Source organism: Salvia hispanica, chromosome 1 (assembly GCF_023119035.1).
Source record: "Salvia hispanica cultivar TCC Black 2014 chromosome 1, UniMelb_Shisp_WGS_1.0, whole genome shotgun sequence".
In the NCBI taxonomy this organism is placed as follows: domain Eukaryota; kingdom Viridiplantae; phylum Streptophyta; class Magnoliopsida; order Lamiales; family Lamiaceae; genus Salvia; species Salvia hispanica.
The window spans coordinates 16,423,948-16,444,576 of record NC_062965.1 but is presented as its reverse complement, the minus strand read 5'-3'; the positions used below and the strand labels follow the sequence as shown (position 1 = coordinate 16,444,576).

General features: G+C 38.3%; 2 protein-coding genes across 3 annotated transcripts; both read right to left on the bottom strand.

The window, feature by feature from the left end:
* Positions 1 to 56: 56 nt before the first annotated feature.
* Positions 57 to 1,854, bottom strand: LOC125200605 (syntaxin-125-like). Its single transcript, XM_048098273.1, has 2 exons — positions 1,098 to 1,854; positions 57 to 620 (listed from the first exon to the last, which is right to left on the bottom strand). Exons 1-2 carry the CDS (start codon positions 1,535 to 1,537, stop codon positions 143 to 145), a joined length of 918 nt encoding a protein of 305 aa, XP_047954230.1. The 5' UTR covers positions 1,538 to 1,854; the 3' UTR covers positions 57 to 142.
* Positions 1,855 to 1,881: 27 nt separating this feature from the next.
* On the bottom strand, positions 1,882 to 9,933 carry LOC125200604 (B3 domain-containing protein Os07g0563300-like). 2 transcript variants are annotated; one of them, XM_048098271.1, is made up of 14 exons: positions 9,433 to 9,933; positions 8,231 to 8,312; positions 8,024 to 8,122; positions 7,028 to 7,364; positions 6,588 to 6,918; positions 6,260 to 6,353; positions 4,805 to 4,979; positions 4,403 to 4,482; positions 3,881 to 3,980; positions 3,580 to 3,785; positions 3,250 to 3,302; positions 3,027 to 3,140; positions 2,858 to 2,928; positions 1,882 to 2,789 (listed from the first exon to the last, which is right to left on the bottom strand). In XM_048098271.1, the coding sequence occupies exons 1-14, from the start codon at positions 9,546 to 9,548 to the stop codon at positions 2,107 to 2,109; spliced, it is 2,541 nt and encodes an 846-aa protein (XP_047954228.1). In that variant the 5' UTR covers positions 9,549 to 9,933; the 3' UTR covers positions 1,882 to 2,106. The 2 variants fall into 2 exon arrangements, with proteins under 2 accessions (XP_047954228.1, XP_047954229.1); XM_048098272.1 differs by lacking the exon at positions 9,433 to 9,933 and having other exon boundaries at positions 8,024 to 8,067.
* Between the last annotated feature and the right edge of the window lie 10,696 nt (positions 9,934 to 20,629).

Here is a 20,629-nt window from a genome sequence, read left to right as displayed (position 1 = left end):
ATTATGCTTTTGGGGCAAAACATCAAGGAACAAAATGATAGAAAAGAAATGAAGAATTTAAAGAAGACCAATTTTATATAAATATATTTCAATCATCATATATATAATGCAGAAGTATAATTTACCATGTCTAGCATTAAATTTATGGAGTGGTATTTTCCAATGCAATATCCACTCTAAGAGTGGTGATGACAAGTGTTATGATAATCACCAAAGCAATTACTATAGCAATATAAGCTTGATTCCTTGTCTCCCTCTCGTAATCATTAAGGGCCCCCATCCCGCCGCCCTTTCCTCCGCCTCCTGCCGCCGCCGCGGTGGGCGGCTGTGTAGCCTCCGCCGTATCTCCGGCCGCGGCGGGTTTGCTACCGCTGCCCTGCCCCTGTCCGACATCGGCAGAGGAGGGCGGCGCGGCTATTCCCAGGAGCACTTGGTGCAGCGCCATGAGGTTCCTGCGGACCTCCCTTATGGCGTCGCGCCGCTCCTGGATCTCCGCCACGGCCTCGGCCACTGGGTCCCTCTCCTGGGTGGCGTGGGGGAGGGGGCTCCTCGCCGCCTCGCTCGCGATTAGGTTGTCGATGGCCTCGGACGTCGGCTTCTCACGTGTGATCGTGTAGAACCTTATTGTCGACATAGAAACAATATGTTAGAAAATTTTGAAACGGTATGAATTTTAATTTGCAATTGGTAAGTCAAAGATAGATAGAACGAAAAGAGTAATTGAAGTATTGTTAATAGAGTACACCTTATTAGAGAGAGAAAAGTTTCATAAAATAGAAGTTACGGAACGGATCAAAATGAAAAAAAGTAGTCTATTTTTATTCAATTTTTTCTTCTTTCTCTTCTTAAACCATTTTATACAATCTTTCTTAAATCAGTGTTTTAGAAATTAGAATCAACATTGTATCAATTCAAACACATACATCAACAAGGACAACAATAAAATCCTAAAATCTCTTCAGTTTTATATGTAGAAAATCAATAATGGTTCCTCATTTATCCCGTCGGTCAACAGAATCACAATAATTTACCCATTTTATCAATTCACACAAATGCATAGATTTCATAAATAAAATGAAATAGAGAATGATACATACTTGGCTTCAATGATCTGTCTATGATCAGTTTCCATCTCACCCCTAAGCGATTGAAATCTCCTCATGAGACCATGGAGCGTGTCGACAAGGTCCGAGATCATGCCCGCCCGAGCCTGGTCATCGCCCGAGCCACGCTGGGCCGCATTAGCCCGAACAATTCCCTCGTATTTCTTGTTGATCTGCTTAGCCAGCTTGAAAAGGTCGTCGAGGTCGTCGTCGAGCCGGGCCCGGATGGCTCTCATCGTCGCCGAATCCTTGGCCTTCTTGATTTCCTCGTTCGATTCGCAGAGGCTGTTGTACAGATTCTCCAGACCCGTCAGATCCTGCTTCATGTTTTCGACTTCCACAGAGAACATCTCGAGGCAGTAGGAGTCTTGCCTCCTCGTCCCGGTCTCCGCCTCTGCCTCCGAGTGCATCTTCGAGGAACTTGCTCCCTCCATTTTTTTTATTTTCTTCTAGAAACGTAACGAAGGTTGGGTTTCCAGGAGAAATTGGGGGGATGTGTGTCCCTCTCGAGATTAGAACGAGGTTTGGTTATGGATCATCGTTGATGTTCCTCGTATCTCCGATGATGCGGAAGATGAAGATGAAGATGAAGACGAAGAGGAATAGGATGAGGAATGAAGGAATTTGGGAATGGGAGAGAGACATTGTTTTTTCGAGTTTTTACATGGCTTTTTTTGGGAAGTTCCATCTCCGAGCGCTATGCTTTTCTCCACGTTGGAAATCTAAATTAGTTAAAACCGTTGGTGAGAAGCTCAGCACCAATTTACAATTATCTCTCTGGAATAAAAATATTAGTAATTGATTTATTTGGGGAAAGAAAATAGTTGCTGCGTTCTATTCCTTAAAATATTAAGAATAATAATTACATAGCAGTTGTGCAAAAAAATACGATAACAGCAACTGTGAAAACTGAAAAGCCTATCTCCTCCCTTTAAATCTATACTTGCAACTTTATCCAGCCAATCCAACCAAAATTTCGACTACTTTCTTCCTCCAATTTCATCTAACCACTCTCTTTGTCTAACGCCACACAACCTATAATATTCACACACCCCACTCCATCTTGCTTCCCTAACAAATTCCCGATCACATCGGACTCCAACGATCTACGCTGCTGCTGCCTGAAAAATCTATCGGACGAACCTGGCTGAGAGTATTTCACGACCCCACAATCTGAGCGAGGTGAGAAATCTTCCTCTCGCTCAGGCTGGATGTTAAGGTCTATTTGACCTTTCAAAGGCGAGGCTGATGATATTCTTCCTTTAGGTTCTTCTACATGGCTCGGGCTCGGCACCTCTTCCACATTTAAGCTGGATTTTACAGTGCTGCTTCCAACACATGCATCAACATCCAGCTCCTTTTCATGTGAGTTCTGAGATGAAGATGATGGTTCGGTTTGTTTCTTTTCTAGTCTCTCCATCAAGGTTCTAAAACGAAACCTCAACGGAGTACAGACTCCGCAGTCACAAGAGGGCCCGTGCTTGGTCCCTTTCCCACTGGGAGGTTGAAGGCAGACAATGCATGTACAGCCAGGCCTATGACACGGGTGTTTTGTCCTGTTTTCTGAAGAAGCTATGAGGCCCTTTCCCTCCCCTTGAATAGTTGAATTAGCGAGTGTATCGTGTCCTTCCACAGCAACAGATACATCTGCATCCCGTTCAGAGCTCTCTTCTTTATTTCTAGGGTCTGCTCATAGTTTGCAAACTTTAGAGTGAAACACATAACAGTGCTAGACAAGAAAGAAAAGAGACTACCTTTGTTCATGGCAGGTAACAGTTGTTTGAGCAGTACGTTAGTTAATTCCTCAGCAGATGAACACGTAGATCTGATACACGAATAAATGGAAGAACTAAGGTTCCGGGTGGGTGAAGTAAGTAACATGACAGAGGCCCGGAACTCAGAACATAAAAAAGGTCTGACAACCTGTGAAGGTCCCACGCATTATCCGAACAGGTCCAGTTTGAAGGAACAAGAGCATTTGCAGGGACCTTACGCCACTTCAAACAGTCCTCACATTGAACCCACTGGATCTTTTCACTTACACATGAAATAACTTAGTGTTAACATTTCTACAAGCAACTATAATTCTCACCTCTGTTAAAGCTGGCTTGTGATAATGCTATTGCTCATAAGCTAAGACACATACCCAGAGTGATCGATTCCAAAAAGAGTAGGCCTCCCAATAACTGGCTCACATTCCTGAAAAAGAACCGAATCCAATCAAGATGATGATGATGAAGCTAGAGTGCAGAAAATTATAGTATCGGCATGGTACATAAAAACTCACACAACCTTTTTGTAAACAGATAAAAGCAATATGAGTGAGAAATATATCAGATCAAAATCTGAGGCCCAGATTAAAAGTGCAAAACCAATATTAAGGCAAGAAGATGCAACAAAAGACAAAAACATCTGTTAGAAATAAACAACAGCTAAAGAAATTTTTTAGATACTTTTAAATACAGATCCCAAGTACCTCAAATTCTTCAAATTCACACCCATCAACAATGCAAGATGACGGAACACTTTTTTCAGGTGCTCGAATCAGGCTTTGAGCTTCCTTGTAGGTGAGTTTCAGCTCCATCATATCCTCATTTTCAATCCTAAGGCGTTTACTTTTTGCATTTATGTAATTATTCTTCCGTTTAGCAGGAATGACATGTTTATCTTCAAGTACTTTCTCTGCAATCAACCCAAGTTCAGTAATTTCACAGATGTACTTGATGTATCTCTGATTTGATCCTGTTGCTGACCACACACGTGCCACTTAGATTTACCTTTCATGTGACCATTTACAGTAACAATGTCGGCAGATTTATTTCTAGCATTAGCATCTCCTGGGCTTGAAGTTTCACTCCCTATCACATTAACTTCTCCCTGTGATCAGAGAGAAATGATATGACACACACTTAAATTTACATTGATTTTAATGGATAAAGAAAAATATTTACTTTTTTCTCAAGGATGACCATGACTTTTTTTTTCATTTGCAATAAAGTAATTTTCATTTTATAAATATTTTGTAGGATAAATACTAACTTGAGTTGGCACATTGAAGTGAATCAAGTGATATTGGGATCATAACAGTGGGTATGCACTGAACTAAGAATTAGAGTAGCTTAAACAGTGTACAAATTGGGGTAGTGAAAAAATCAGTTCATGCAGCCCTATTGCTACGGTGCCACCCCACATAATATGGGAGTAACAAATTTCTATGTAGCTTTGTCCATTCATGCAATTATTAGTTGTGTGTATGTGCCAACCTGAAAAGATGCAGAAGCACTTGGAGAAGGACATACCTGATCAAATGATGGAACCACTGACGCCTTTCTGCCACCCATGATCAGCTTCCCTTCTGGCTCCAACCTACTAAATGTTACTGGAAAATGTCCTCGAGTCATTTTGTGATTCAAAGACAAAAGAATGAAGCAGTGAATATGCAAATAAACAATAAAAAGGAAAATACCCTGAAAGAAACCAAGAAACTCAGCATGTCAAACCAAGCAGCTAAGGTGAAGGCATAAAAAGAAAAACAATATGACACATTAATGGTGGTAGTGGACTAGTGGTTGACAGATCTGATGCACACATAAAAATGACACAATGAATTCAGAAGAATAAAAACTTCTAGGCCGCAAAAGAAGTCAAATAGCACAGAGGAAAAGACAATAAAATGGCATTTGGTGGTACTGAAAGATTACCAACATCACCAGCTTGTAGTTGCATTGACTGTATACAAGGAGTTATTCCTTCCAGGACATACATTCTGCTGTTGTTATTTGGCCAAAACCGGAACTGGAAAACCCATTCCTTCCCTTTAATGTCTTGTACGTTTAGAGGTAACCCTTCTGCTTGATTAATTGATGGAAAATAAGCCTGTCCAGTCACCAATGAAATAAAATTTGTTACAAGGAACCTGTATGTGTGGGCTATATTGAATAAAAGCTGCAAAGTGTTTGGATATTGCATAAAGAAGATGTTCTACTCTAGCCCTTAAGTGAAGGACCAGGATCATTTCAAATTATCTCTTTCATGCCAATGGATAGTACTTAAGAAATATTTTTACTGTGACTTAACTAATAACACCAAATTGTGGGAAGAACCAACCCATGAGGAATCCTCTGAATTTTCTACACACATATTCTCTTTGGAGCTTCAGTGAACCCCATTTCTCAACAAGAAAACAAATACAGCAGACAAAAACTTGCTTCCTACGTTGCACCTTTCTGATTTCTTCAGGGAGGTTGAAAAGATATAGACCTGTCTGAAGAAGGGCATAAACCATATCCGGCTAGACCTGCCCAAGGTTTACCGAACCGGCGGTTAAAACCGAAACCTTGAGAATTTACCCGAACCGAAACCGTCGATTTTTTAACGTAGTTCGGTTCAGGTCCAAAAATTTTCGAACAGAAACCGTGTCGGAACCGCCGGTTCCGGGCGGTTTCAAACCGGAACCGTGAGAAACTGCCGGAAAACCGTGAAATCAAGCCGGAACTGCAAAAAATCGACGGTTTGGAACCGTGAAAAACCGCCGGTACGGAACCGAAACCGTAACCGCAAAACACCCTCGCGGTTCGGTGTCGGTTCAACAATTTCCAAAACTGGAACCAGCGGTTCCGAATCGTAACCGCCGGTTCCTGAACCGTGGGCACCTCTATATCCGGCTACAGTTTTACAAAAGCGGTATAAGCAGCACTCTAACCCACTCCAACAACTCACTACCTCAAAATCATGAGGAACTGAAATATCAGTATCAAGTTCAGACTGAAAATGGATTGCTGCATGTAGTTTTTGCACTTCAAATTAATGAAATTCAACAAATACTATAGAAACCACTGTTGAATTTAGAAAACAATCTACGCTACCCAGTAGCAAAATAATTATTCTCCCCCTATAGATTGAGACATTCAGAGAGAGATTCCAGTTCAGATTATTCCACAAGGCTTTGGAACATGCCAGCAAATAACAGGCCTCAATTTATAAGCTACGGTATATAGGTGTATGTGTACTAATTGTTCAAACCTACATGTTGCACAATAATGCTTAAGGCAGTCTTATAAAATCAACAGATCAAGTTTAGCTAGAAGAGAAACTTCTGAACATAAAAGTTTGATGAGTTGAAGCTGGTGAAAGGACTTGAATGCACGAGTACTCACCTCCGCACACTTTTTTGGCAGCACTAAGCGCCCAATCCGTCCAGCGTCACTTGCACTTAACATTTTCTCGAACAATGGGGTAATACATTTTAAACTAAAAATAAGCTAAGGTAAAATCTCTGAGTAAAATTGAAAAAATGCACATGATTTAAGTTTAGTGTCAGGTCAGGCAACATATAACGACAAGAAAAAATGATTTGTGCAAGTCTTACAAGCTGATACGAACAATTTAGGAGCACAGGTAATCCGTGAGTACTAATAAACTGTTTTGTCGAGATCATTGAGAAATAAAATGAAAACAATGCAACCTGCTACAACCATAGGATACTCTCCAGAGATTTTCTGAAGCTCTTTGTTAGTTATCTGGGGGCGGTAGCGAGGAAGCAACTGGTTTCGACTTCGCACATCTCCTCGAGACTTCTCATCACGTATCTGACCCTCACCACATGAATCCAATCCACTCGAACTGAACACCTGTTTTCCCACAGTAATCGAGACAGATGGTGATTGTGAAAGAATAGACGAAATTGGAGCATCATCTGTTTCATTTTTGGATGAAGAAGCGACGCCCAAACTTTGGTTTGAAGAAGTATCATTTCTGGAATAGATGGGCTTAAAATCACTTGTGAATGGACAATGCTGCTCCTTCACCTTGAATCCTTGAATCAGAATTGAAAACATTTTTTAACAGTGAAAATATAATGCTAAGCCCAAGCTACACTTTGTAGTAGCCAAAATCCTTTGTTTAATATAAGTATAAAATATTACCAATATTTCCATTCTGAAGTATTTCAGGTGGGCCAAATCTCATCTTTCCATTAGCTAATCTTGCACATGAGCGCTCTTGTTTCATCTCAGGTGAAGCCATAGATAATCTCTCAGAAAGGCCATACCTGCCAATCCCATCAGACACATCTACTTCGAAGGGCATCTTCAGTTGGTCATTAGCTTGGATACTAGGACCGTTGAACAAAGAGGGAGCCTGATGCCATGGAACTGGACCTGAGGCTGCTATACCACTCCATGTTTTCATTGAAATGTCTTTCATTCTTTCAGGATGCGAAGGAAGGAAATGCAAAGGTGGTGGCCATGCTGGATTTGGTGTCTATATGAAAAAGGTAAATTACATGAGTGACTTATATCCAAAATGAGTTAACAAAAGAATATGCCAGAATCAAATTTGGTTTGGTGAAATAGCAAGTGCTCTCTGTTGCGGTGATGTTTAGCTTCAACTTTTCAGGATCTGGAGTACTTAATATTTTTGAGGAGAAACCCATTCACAGCACTTATTTATGGTTATCCAAGGAATTCCAAACCAATGAGCACATTTTTGTACACTCATAGAGAATATTAGAAAAAACACCCAGGTTCCAGGTGGTCAATAGACTCAATACCCTGTATAGATAAATCCTAATGTGCATGCAGGACACATTCAGATTAATGATGTACTTATAAACTCAACTATGTGTAGTAATTACTAATGTTTTAAGGATAATCTGTGAACAGATCAAGCATCAATTATGCGTGAAAAACTAAGGAAAAGAGAAAAAGCAACGAAAACCTTCTATTGAAAGAGCATCCAAATGCATCCAGAATGCATCTCTATTCTCCAAAATGGTTCAGAAAAGATGTGACACATTAAAATAATTTCCATGTGAAACAATCTATATACAGTTCTAGCCGTAATTGCAAAACAAATAAAGTAAAACTGGCAACAAATAGACATAACATAAAAGAAAATTAGGGGGGAAAATGATATTGTACCATCATGTAGCTCTTTTTTGCACACGTTAGGCATTCTATTCCTCCTGCATCCAATAGTACGAACATATGGAATGAAACTATGCATCCACAATGTATTTGCTGCATGAGGAAATCCAAAATTCACAAGAGAAGGACATCAAATTATCAAGCCTATTTATGTCAGGAAAAATTACATCTTGAAGTCGATGTAGAAATCTAGCAAGTTACCTTTCCACAAGACTCACAACATCTCCACCCTGAAGCATTCGTGTGGAATGTCTCACAAAATTTCCCATCCTCATAAGCAGAACTGCACATACATTATGTTACATCAATTTGAAAGAAAATCATGATGAGACAGATATCTTCCAAGTATAAAGCCATAGAGCCCAACATGATACAGCAACCCACTTTGGTGTCATATTTAACACAAAATCCAGTTGGGAACAATCATATCATGACACAGAATGGAATTTGGATGCAAACGAGATAATAGGATTTGATATGATTTTGCAGAATCTTCATACTTACCCTTATTCTTAATTACTTAGGATTTGAATAGATTAGATTTGATTTAAATCTTATCATATCAGCTCCATCAAGAAATCAAAACCCATTTCTTCCTGGAAACCTCTGAAAACATTTTCCATGAGATTTCAAGTAGAATTGACTTCAACTGGACAGAACAAATAACCATCAGCCGCATACTAGAACACGATCAAAGGATTGTGTCAAAAGTAGCTCTTTTTTGCACACGTTATGCATCTAATAGTACGAACAAATAATAATTTTTATCATAATTTATTCCTCCTGCATCTAATAGTACGAACAAATAATTTTTATCAACTGAACAGAACAAATTTTATCATATCACTTATGCCAAGTAGAGTTGACTTCAAACTGAACAGAACAAATAATTGCAGGTACTAAGAGTTTTCTTTTTTTCCTTTCAAAACTCATGACTTAGGGCGACTTGGTAAATTAGAAGGCAACTTCATGACTAGAAGGTCCAAGGTCAATATACCCAGTTCACACTCACAGGCAGAAACTGGGGTAATGTAAACCACATTGTAAAATGCTAGCAGCAAAAACAATTTAAGTAAACAGCAATGTCCATTCGCTCTAAAATATCTTCCCCTTTAAACTCCCCTTTTTCAGAGTGTCAAGCCAGTAATCTAGCTCTAAATTAATGAACTTCACATCTGGCAATAGGTTATATCAAAAGATTCACCCAAACAACCATCAGCCGCATACTAGAACACGATCAAAGGAAAATGAATATCAATTAGAACTTTTTAACACACTAGATACTCTGCTCCCCGCATACAACAAGATATGGCATAAATTCGAAAGGTCAAACATCAAACCACTAACAAATACTGCAATTCAATCAACAACAACAAAAAATTGGATGAGCAAAACTCGCTTACGCGCAGGGATCACAGAGGTGAGCGTACTCGCCGGTGCGGCGGCGCCAGCCTCTCTTCCACTTCTCCGACGACTCTCTGCAGTTGGAATTGAAGCACACCTCCATCGTCGCGCTCATAAACCCTAAGAAGAGGCCGAATTTGTGTATCCGCAAGTAGCCAAAAAAACGAAATGGTGAGTGTTGTGGTTCTGTGTTAGCTCGAGGAATAAATTGAGCACTAAATTTGCGTAGTAGCTCAGGTGTGCAGTGAGCTATAAAAGCGCAAAACCCTAGGCGAAGCTAGAGAGAGAAAAGGCGACAAAAAAGACATAAGTAAGATTTGAATATCATTATGAGATGGAGGAGGGCCGGGGTGAAGGTGTTGGATAGAGAGAGAAAGTGTGTTTTTTTGGAGTGTATGTGTTTGTGTGTGAGAGAGAGAGAGAGAGAGAGAGAGAGAGATTAGAGTGTGTTTGTGTGGAAATTGAGTGTGACTGTGTGAGATTTCTACATATGAACATACACCATAAATGTGTATTTGTATGGAAAGTGAGTGTGACTGTGTGAGGTTGCAGTTATTTCGTTCATATATATATTATATGTGTCCCTGTGTGTGCTGCTGTGTTTTATAATAGAATGTAAGTGTAAAGAGTTAGTGGAAAGTGAGACCATTTACCAAAAATAGAAAAAAAAACAAAGTGGATAACTTTTCAAGGACGTTCCAAAATGGTAAAACTGGACAACATTTCACGGACGGAGGGAGTATTAGTTTTATGTAATAAAATGTGCGTGGAAAAAAGTTAGTGGAATGTGAGGCCTTATACGATTTATGAAATATTCCAATCGGAATTTGTAAAGTGGGACACCTAAAAATGGTAAACTGGAACTCCTAAAATGGGACGGATGGTGTACAAGTGTTACTAGATATTAGGTTCATATTTAGAATTACGTGTAAGGTTTATTAATTTAAAAGTTTAAGAATTGATAAAATTAGTCCATTATTTTGTATGGAGGTAGTATTTTTTTAAAAATTGGTGCTCAAAATATGTACTAGTACGTAAATTAACTCTGAACGAAGATGCTATTTATTATAAAATATTTCTTGCATTACTCAATTGGTTCTTTGGGTTTGGCCGTTTGGCCTTTGAAAGTCACATCGACTATACAAAAAAAGGCTTTACTCCTTGTTATAACTTATAAGCTTTTATTTTACGAAGCTTTGATCGGACACGTTTGTAATCTGATATTCTTACGTAAGAATAATTACTATAATAACAATACTTTTTATATATATACACTTCTCTAAATAAATTTCGCGAATAGTTGTAGAAAAATGACATAATATACTTCTGCTAAACAATGATGTCGGAACACTGAATTTGCATTGTTTCTATGCATATCAATAAAACTGGTAGTGGCAACATTTTTTAGAATACTACTATCACAAGTTCTATATTTACATATATAAATAAACAATAAATGTTTCGGAACCAAACTCGATCAATTCAAGTATTCTTTTTCTACAGAAGTTATAAGCACGATATATTCGTCTTTTCCCAGGTGTACGAATTTGAGACTTCGATGAAAATAAATGTCGAATAAATTGCATGTACCTTTGTTTCATTAAACAATAGTAAATGCAAGTGAGCAACCACCTCTGATGTTAGAAACCATATGAAGAATCTATAATAAAAAAAGGGGTCACAAACACAGATATAGATACATGTGATGAACAAATTAACAACATTGAGCAAGTAAAGTAGCCAAACCTTGATCAATTCTAATGAGTCTTCAGTCATATGTCATCAATGTATCATCTTCGCATTTGTATGCTCCTCTCCCTCGACCCTCGGGCCAAAGCTTCTCCATCCACGTCTATGATCCAACCTTTCGTTGCATCATCGGTTCGTGGACCAAGGTGCAAAATGAATGCCTTCACCTGTGGCTAAGATTAAAAACTAATACATAAGGGGATGTTACAATTTTATTGCACGAAAAAGATACTGAAACGATATCGGTTATTAAAACTTCGAAACATGAGGGGGTTTAACATGGCCTCCGCTCAATTCACTCATCAACTTGAGCAATGTTAGTTTGGGACTTATTGTTTATCATGATCAGGTCCAAGTAACCGTCTGAAAACTGCGGATGAATAACAAAAGGATGGAGTTATTACTCGTGACAATTATACGTGGTTCAATAAAACTACGGTGGAAAACCAAAAAAATGAAGTGAGTGAATGAAGGGTTATATACCTCAGCATGAGGGGCTCTCTACCTTAGTATCTTGAGCTCCCCAAGCAGTGGCGGATCCAGACTTGTAATATTGGGGATACGAATTTTATGATAAATAAACATCCAACATATTAAAAAATAGTACTACTACATTAGAATGTAAGCAAAAAAAATATTATACAATATACTTAGTAAATAAAAGCTGCCAAAAAAAATAGTACAATAGAAAAAATGAAAGAACATAAAAAACTTCCTTAAATCAGCACCTATCTACTAGTCCTATATAAGTGACGAATGACAGTTTATCAAAATGGAAAACAATTGGAAACTAGTGACTCAAGCCTCCACTTAGAGAACTTACCTCACATATCGCTGCACCATGCCTGCTTTTTGAAATATTAATCTCAATACTATATTAACTATGAAATCATTTGGGGTACAATGGTACCCCCTTGTCCTACGCTGGCTCCGCCAGTGTCACCAAAGTACATTATGGAGCCAGATTGAAACAAAAGGTCTGTCAATCATCCGCCAATTTTAACTCTTTGTATCCACTTTAGGAGCCTGGTAACCATACATTGGATCCCCAACGAGCCCGTCCACAAATTTCATATCACTTTCATCATCGATAATCATATGTTCGTTGTACCTCCTGAGACCAAATATTTGTTGAAGACCCTAAAATTCACATTAGAGCCTCATTCTTTTAAGTGAAAAAAGACATCTCAGACATGGATGTATTCAATTAAGATAATGATATCACAAGATTCAACATGACTACTACGAAAATTAGAAACAAATACAGAAATGCAAAATCTCTTCTCGAAGAAATAAATAATCAACACTTTACTGTACAGAGTATGAATCACATGTAGTATATAAATTTTATGGCATGCATGAGTTGTGCAATAATAACATATGTGTACTTTGTTTTATGCAAAGTTACATAGAAATCCAATTGAGCACTCCCCATCCATCTGCACTTCTCAGGCTCGATATCTATATCAACCACCATACCTGTATTGGTTTGCCCCAAAAATTCATACATACCAATAACATAGGGTATAATCATGCCCTGCAATCCACCAGCAAGCAATAGCTTACTTATATTAGTTTCAATAAAATTGTGAAAAACTGTCAACGGATTAAATGGGAACACAATTAAGCTCGAATAATAAAAAGAGCAGCATTAACGGCTGCACATGGTTTGCCAAGCGACCTTGCCATGCCATGTACTATCAAGTTTAAGTTATTGACCTAACTTGTGCAACATAAACAAATATAAAATGAGTCAAACCTGCAGGTACTACTTCAAGAGGTATCCTTATTGCCTTTTCCCAATCCTCCCTGCTGAGCAGTCCACTTACTAAGAGCCAGAATGTGCTAAGGAACAATAAGTAGCTGAACAATTACAAGGCATTTTCTGTTACTTCTGATAATAACAAACTGAAAAATACAAGTAATCAATATATACATTGATGAATATGCAATTTCTCCAGAACTATGCATATCCAGAACCTTCTTCATGCCCACTCTTAGCTACACTAATTCTACATTCATAGTTTGAGAATCACAATTAATACTAATAAAGCAACTCATACAACGGAAAGCCGACCCTTAGAATGTGGCTAGCTTGTTCTACACAAGTTCACCAACATTCCAATATGTAATTGCAAGTTTACTGCCAACTTCAATAACCATGCCACTTAAATACTGCCCTACCTCAACCAGAAATTCCATCTGTCAATTTTAAGGAAATACCTATTGTCTCTCAAAATCAGTTTATCTCTTCCAATTCTGGATCATAATCATTCCTCAACACCAACACCTCCACCTTCTCCTCACCCTGATCAAAATTTGCATTCCGACTCCACTCCATCTTCTCATCATTCACCATCTTCTCCAAATTCTTCCCCTCCTGATACTTCACAGCAAGTAGTTTCATCTCATGATAGTTCCTTTGTATCAGCTCTTACTTTTGATAACACTACTTCAACCTCACTCCCTAAATCTTCTGCACCCACTCATCATATGACAACTAGAGCCAAGGCTGGAATTTATAAGCCAAAAATATACACCTTGACTCTTTCCCCACATCTACTTCCTAGATCGGCCCTTCATGCCTTGCTAATTTCAATTTCGAAGGCTGCCATGTTCTCAGAATTTATTGCTCTACTTAAGAACTACACTTGGATTCTCACTGCTCTGCCACCAGGAAAGAATTTGATAGGATGTACTTGGATTTTCAAAATCATGTTTCATCTATCTGGTGCTATTGCTAGACACAAAGCCAGACTTGTTGCACAAGGATTTGCTTAACAGCCAGGTTTTGACTTCAAGCAATTTCTCATGGATGGTGTGTTACTCATCTGGATGTCAATAATGCATTCTTGAACGGGAAATTGGATGATGACATAATATACATGAAGCAGCCTCTGGGATTTGAATAAGGTGGACCACACTTGGTGTGCAAACTTAACAAGGCAATTTATGGCCTCAAACAAGCTTCAAGAGCTTGGTTCTTCACAGTCCATTATGTTCTTCCTCTCTTGGTTTCTCTCAATCAAGGGAAGATGGATCAATGTTTTCAGGAAGTGAGGTGATGAAGTGATTTATCTACTCATCTATGTAGATGATATGTTGATCACATGTAACTCCTCCTCATCCATCAAGACTGTTATTTCTCAGCTAGACTTTCATTTTTCTTTAAAAGATCTCAAGGGGGTGAGCCTATTTTAAGGAGTTGAGATCGTCAAAACTGCTCAAAACGGATTGCATCTGTGTCAATCCTATGTTCTCTAGTTGTGAATTAAGTAAGCTTAATGGTGAGCCTGTTTCTGATCCGAAGTTGTATAGGCGTATTGTGGGAGCTCTTCAATATGCTGCTATCACTAGCCCTGATATAAATTTTGTTGTGAACAAGGTAAGCCAATACATGGCTGCACCACTTGATACGCATTGGAAGGCAGTGAAAAGGATACTAAGTGTTAGTAAGGAAAAAGATATTAGCTTGGAGATCAAGAAACATGTTAGCTTGGAGGACAAGAAACATATTAGCTTAGAAGCTAAGAAATACATTAGCTTGGTGCCCAAGAATACTTGGAACACAAGTTTTGTAATACCCTATATAAGGGTGTCATATTATTGAAGAACCAATCAAGCCATCTATCAAAATGTAGTCTTCAAAAGTTCTTCGATGTTCTTTAATTTTAGTAATTACATTTCCGCAGTTCAATTCTATTATTCCAGCTGGACAGTTGTTTTTCAAATCTTCAAATAAGATGCACAGACCACCAAGGAAAAGTCCGAGAATGGTAGCCAAGAACCAGAACAGAGGAAGAGAGAAAGGATGCATTCTGGTGAAGGAGGTGGAGCCAGTCGCAAGGCCACAAAGGCTGACTGCAGATCGGGAACGCCGAGGTGGCTGAGAAAAGCCGTTGATGGTGGAGCCAGTAGCAAGGCCACAAAGGCTGCTAGAGAAACTTTGATCGGTGCAAGAAGCCGACAACGGAGGAACGGAGCAAAAGCTCCATGGAGTTCAGCGATTACTAGCTGATTTGGAGGTGGCAGCGAGCCATAGATCCAGAGATAAAATCTGAATTCAAGGAACGTCTGGCCGAGGGGGAGAATAAGGTTTCCGAGCGGACGATTCCCCTTCAAATTAGATGAATATGCTAGTTGTGGAACGACCACCGAGAAGGAACGAGCATACCGTCTGGAAAGGCAAACGCCGATGGGAGGAAACCTTGGAGGCCGTGGACGTGAAAACATTGCTAAGAGAAGAGACGATTGTGTTGCAGCACCAACGGGATCAACCCTGTTTAATGAACCATCCGGCTGAGGGGGGGAGTAGCACCACAACCGGATAGTTCCACCCACAGTACCGAGAAACCAGAAGGAGGCAGCTCATCAGAATGAGGAGTCTGGTGATCAATGTCTAGCGGTGCTAGGATTGCTATTATATTGAATCGTGCGCGAGCTGAGTCTCGTTTGATAATGTCCCCAAGAGGAGCGCGAAACAAGGTTTTATTATTCGGAACCTAGCTAGTTGGAGTTTGATTACTCTATGAATAATAAATGAGCGTTTCATGCTAAGTCCACTCTTGGAATTAATAAGAAGTTAATTAATTAAGTTCATAGCAGATATTAATTAATTAATGGACATTTTTATCTTAAGCGCAGGAAATGAAAGTTAAACAGAACCCCGGATTACTTATAATTTCGGATTTGGATGGGGAAAGTTCAATATTACTTCTGTAGTGGCTGCTCGTAATATTCCAATTATAACTTATATTAAATTGTGGGTTCAATTTAATTAGTAAAAAGTAAATTGGATGAGCCCATATCCAAAACCTTCCATAGATCCCTGTCTGGGCCCAAAAGGAACTTAATATAAATAGGAGAATAAAGGAGACAGAATAATCACAATTTTATACTTAAAAATTTCGAAAATTTCGACTCCCTCTAGCTGAAGAGGAATTCGAATTCTACTCCTATTTCCAAAAGGATTTCTTCTGTCTTCTTTATTTAAGTCCTAGTATTCTAGTGAAATCAGCCCACACTGATATCGGAGTACAGTTCAGGAACCAGAGAGAAGATTTGTGGTCTAGTATTCAAAGCGTCACGTGGAAAAGCAGCTAGCCATCTTCAATTCTTTGGAGAATTAATAAGGTATTTTTCTGCTCCGTAGAAAAGCATATTCTAGGTTTCAATATTCTTAAAGCATGATTAATTCAAGTTATGAGCATGATACATGTAAGAATTACGCGAATAGATTTTGTCTAAATAATCTGCTAAATAGATCTGATTATTATGTGATTTATTGGTGTGATTAATAATTGTTAAATTATGTTAATCCATGACAATACCGCTTCCGCTGCCAGTTCCTTTAGAGTTGCCATGCCCTTAGAAGAAGGCTGAACTGCTAATAACCACTAAGCTCAAATTTACTTCTTGGTGACCACTTTGGGCGCCAAACTTCCTTCAACAGTGTGGCGGTTCCTCTCTCTCTCTCCTCAGTGGATGATCATCACTCTTTCTCGAGGACCTTCTGACTTCAACACCGATATCTTGATGAAACTTCACCAGTATTCACCTATTACTTCTCGCCCTCTTGGCTACTCCATCTCCACGGCAGGGTATTGTTTCTCCCCCTCTGCCGGATAATTCTTCGACTGCTTTACCTATCTGGGTTGTCTTGCTACGAATCTTTCATGCGGTTGTGTCTGGGATTCAGCTCTTTTCCAACGGTATTCTCCCCACTAGTGGTTCTGCTTTGAAGACGAGTAATCCGGTTGGTCAATATCTCGCCCTCTCAGCCGGATAACTCGTCGTCTTTTCCTTCGGTATGATAGCCTTCTCTCAGGCCATTCCGGCGATATCAAATCGGTCTTCTTTGGCCTTCACGGCCACCATATCTTTTTGGTACTCTGGACCATGGAATTCAAATTCACAAGTCGAATGGTGCGATATCTGCATTCTCTGACTCGGATTGGGCTGCCGATATCGATGATAGAAGGTCAACAAGTGGTTTCTGCACATATTTTGGAAGTAATCTCATATCTTGGTGTGTGAAGAAGCAAATTGTAGTGGTTAGATCGAGCACTGAAGCAGAACACAGAAGTCTCGCTCAAGCTATTTCAGAGGTGACTTGGCGAATTCGTTGCTTGGGGAACTAAAAATTCCAAGGAAATCAAGTACAGTGATTTGGGTAGGAAATATGAGTGTAATAGCTTTGGCTTCAAATCCGGTTCTACATGCTAGGACTAAAAAATTAAATTGGATCAGATAGCTTTGGTAGACAATATGAGTGCAATGTACTAGCAAAGGAGATAGAGTTGAGACATGTGCCTACGATGGATCAAATAACTGATATTTTCACTAAGCCATTGAGTAGGCAATCCTACGTGAAGCTAAGAGACAGACTCGGTGTGGTGTCATTTGCCTCGCTTGGATTGAGGGGGAGTGCTAGAAAACCTTGTGAACACAAGATACTTGAAACTAAGGTTGCGTACAAAGCCAAGCTGGATAGTGGTAGTACTGCAGCGTGTGGAGCACGAGACTTGGTTTAGTGGTTGAATGTGGACAAACTATACAAGCTTGGCATTGCTGAGTTTGTTGGCAAAGGAACATGTGGATTGAAGGACCACAAAAGCTCTTGGAGAGACGTGACATTACAATGATTCATGAAGATGAGTAATTAGCAATTCTGTTATGTTTGTTTATGAAAGTGGATGATTAGCTTGTAGTACTTGATTAGGAAATGATTCTAGATCTTTCCTAGCCTAGCTATATAAGCATGTGTTTTAGGAAATGATTTTAGATCTTTCCTGGCCTAGCTATATAAGCTTGTGTTGTCTTTGTCATCCGTATTCAGTGAAACATTAAAAATCACATTTGCTATTTTGAGCTACATATCTCTTCAACTTTCTTCTTCATGTTTCACTTAGTTTCTTTTCAATATTATTGGACGAATGTTTATAAATAAATGTTTATGCAACCAACCAAGGGCAAAAAGGGGTGAGCCGCTGCTAAGACGAACGTCTAAGGCGTGCGGGTTTAAAGGTGCCTTGTTCTCTATCATGTGCTTAATCATCCTAAGGGCTTCTTCATGTTGCTGACTCTTGAACATAAAGTGTAGCAGTCTCAAAAACACATTATCATGCCCATATGGTCGCGATTTGGATTTTTCAATATCGTAGGCCTAAATATACAAAATGATACAAATACAGCTATTTAGATGATAAAACTAAAACGGTAAAATATTTACTTAATTCATGAATTCATGACTATACTAAAATTAAGAGGGATTTCAGAGGGATTGTTCACTTAAATCGATAAAACTACGACATACACTGATTTAGGGCATAAAAACAAAAATGGAGGAATGGATTTCGAAAAATAACCTTGGCATGAGTGGAGTAGCGCCGGATGAAGCAGAGAACATCTGCCATTGTCGATTTGAGCTGAACTGAGAGCATGGTAGTTGTAGGAGAGAGGGGGACAGAAGGAGAGAGATGATCATGCAACCCGCATTTTGTACGTGATAGCTTTTTCTAATCTTTTTTATTGTTTAAATAATCTAACTTTAATTAACGATGAAACTCCTTTGTTTTCTCTATTTTCTTAATTAAATCTCAGTTTTTTGGAAAATTTCTTGACCTCTTTCAACATAAAAAATTTACAAAATTATACTTCTAGCAAATTTATTTATATCTAAGTAGAGTATATTTTTATTAAATTTTTACATATAGTTGCATATACAGTATGATAATATGAATTTAAAATATGAGTAGTATATTAAAATAGTGCAATAGCACTTTGGATGCTTCGATATCGCGTGCCTAATCATATACAAGATGACACAAAATGTAGATGATATAATTGAAACTAAAATAATGTAAAACACACATATGTAGATGCTATCTGAGGGTTGTGATCAATTGAGATTTTTTAGCCTAATTGAGAATTGAAATGCATTATCGGTCACTCATTTTTATTAAATGAGTGGTCTAGAATTTGCCACATGAAAAATAATTTTAGATTAATTAATTATGAATGGGCGGAATGGTAATTTCTTGGTACATTTTATTCAATAAATACTTTTTTTTAAGTTTTTTTTTTTTTTTAAAAAATTAGAATTTTTTTTGTCAACTGTCAATTATGTGTACAATCTATGTCAACTACATATACAATTCATGTCAACTACACACATATAATGTCAACTACATATACAATTCATGTCAACTATACATATATAATGTCAACTATAAGTTGTTGACATTTGATGTGCAGACTATTGACATTTGATATGCAGGCTTTGACGATAATATCCTCGAGTTGACATAATCTACTTGCAGTTGACATTTCGAAAATGTTGTGGATGAGTGGCTGAAAATGCATCTCAATTTTCAATTAAGCTAAAAAATCTCAACCTAACAGGACCCTGCTATCCGATTCACTTAATTCTTGATTATTCTACAAAATATACCGATTTAGGACAAGTAAACGGAAATGAAAATTCAGAGGGATTTTGAATAAATTCTTGATTATTCTACAAAATATACCGATTTACGGCAAGTAAACGGAAATTAAAATTCAGAGGGATTTTGAAAAAATTCTTGCCCTAAATTGGTATATTTTGTAGAATATACCGATTTTGCCCTAAATTCAGAGGGATTTTGAAATTTTTTTTGATTATTCTACAAAATATACCGATTTAGGGCAATAAACGGAAATGAAAATTCAGAGGGATTTTGAAAAAATTCTTGATTATTCTACATAATATACCGATTTAGGGCAAGTAAACGGAAATGAAATTTCAGAGGGTTTTTAGAAAATAAGATATGTAAAATACGCATATCTTGCTATATGATTCACTTAATTGCATTTAAAATAAGATAACAATGGAAATACACATATCTTGCTATCGGATTCACTTAATCGCATACGGAAATGAAGGGATACGGAGGGATTTTGAAATCTGATTTTGCCACTGTGTTACTGATATAGTTCTAACGTGGATTATCCAATTTGGACCTGCCCTCACACGTGCCCTCAGACGTGGGAGTCCACGATATGTTTCAGCACGTGGTTCCAACTCGGGGAGTTATACAGTTTGAACTCATAGTGCTGATGCAGAGACTTTTCCAATTTCAACTCGTATTCAATCATTGGACCTTTGACCACCATACGACTCACAACCTATCACACCTCATCCCCTCTGACGTACACATTTGTAATAAACAAAAATTCTTTCTGTTCCATAAACAAAATTTATAAAAATAAAAACAATATCATCTCTACCTTTTCATTTCACTTACTTTATTCTCTCACTTCATTAACCACAAAATAACGTATGTAATCATACACAATACAAAGCATATATCATAAATAATTTCATTTCTATATGCATATGTCTCTCTGATCAATTTATTATTCTGTGACACATCAAGCCTGGTATCTGCCCGGGATTCCTCTATGACC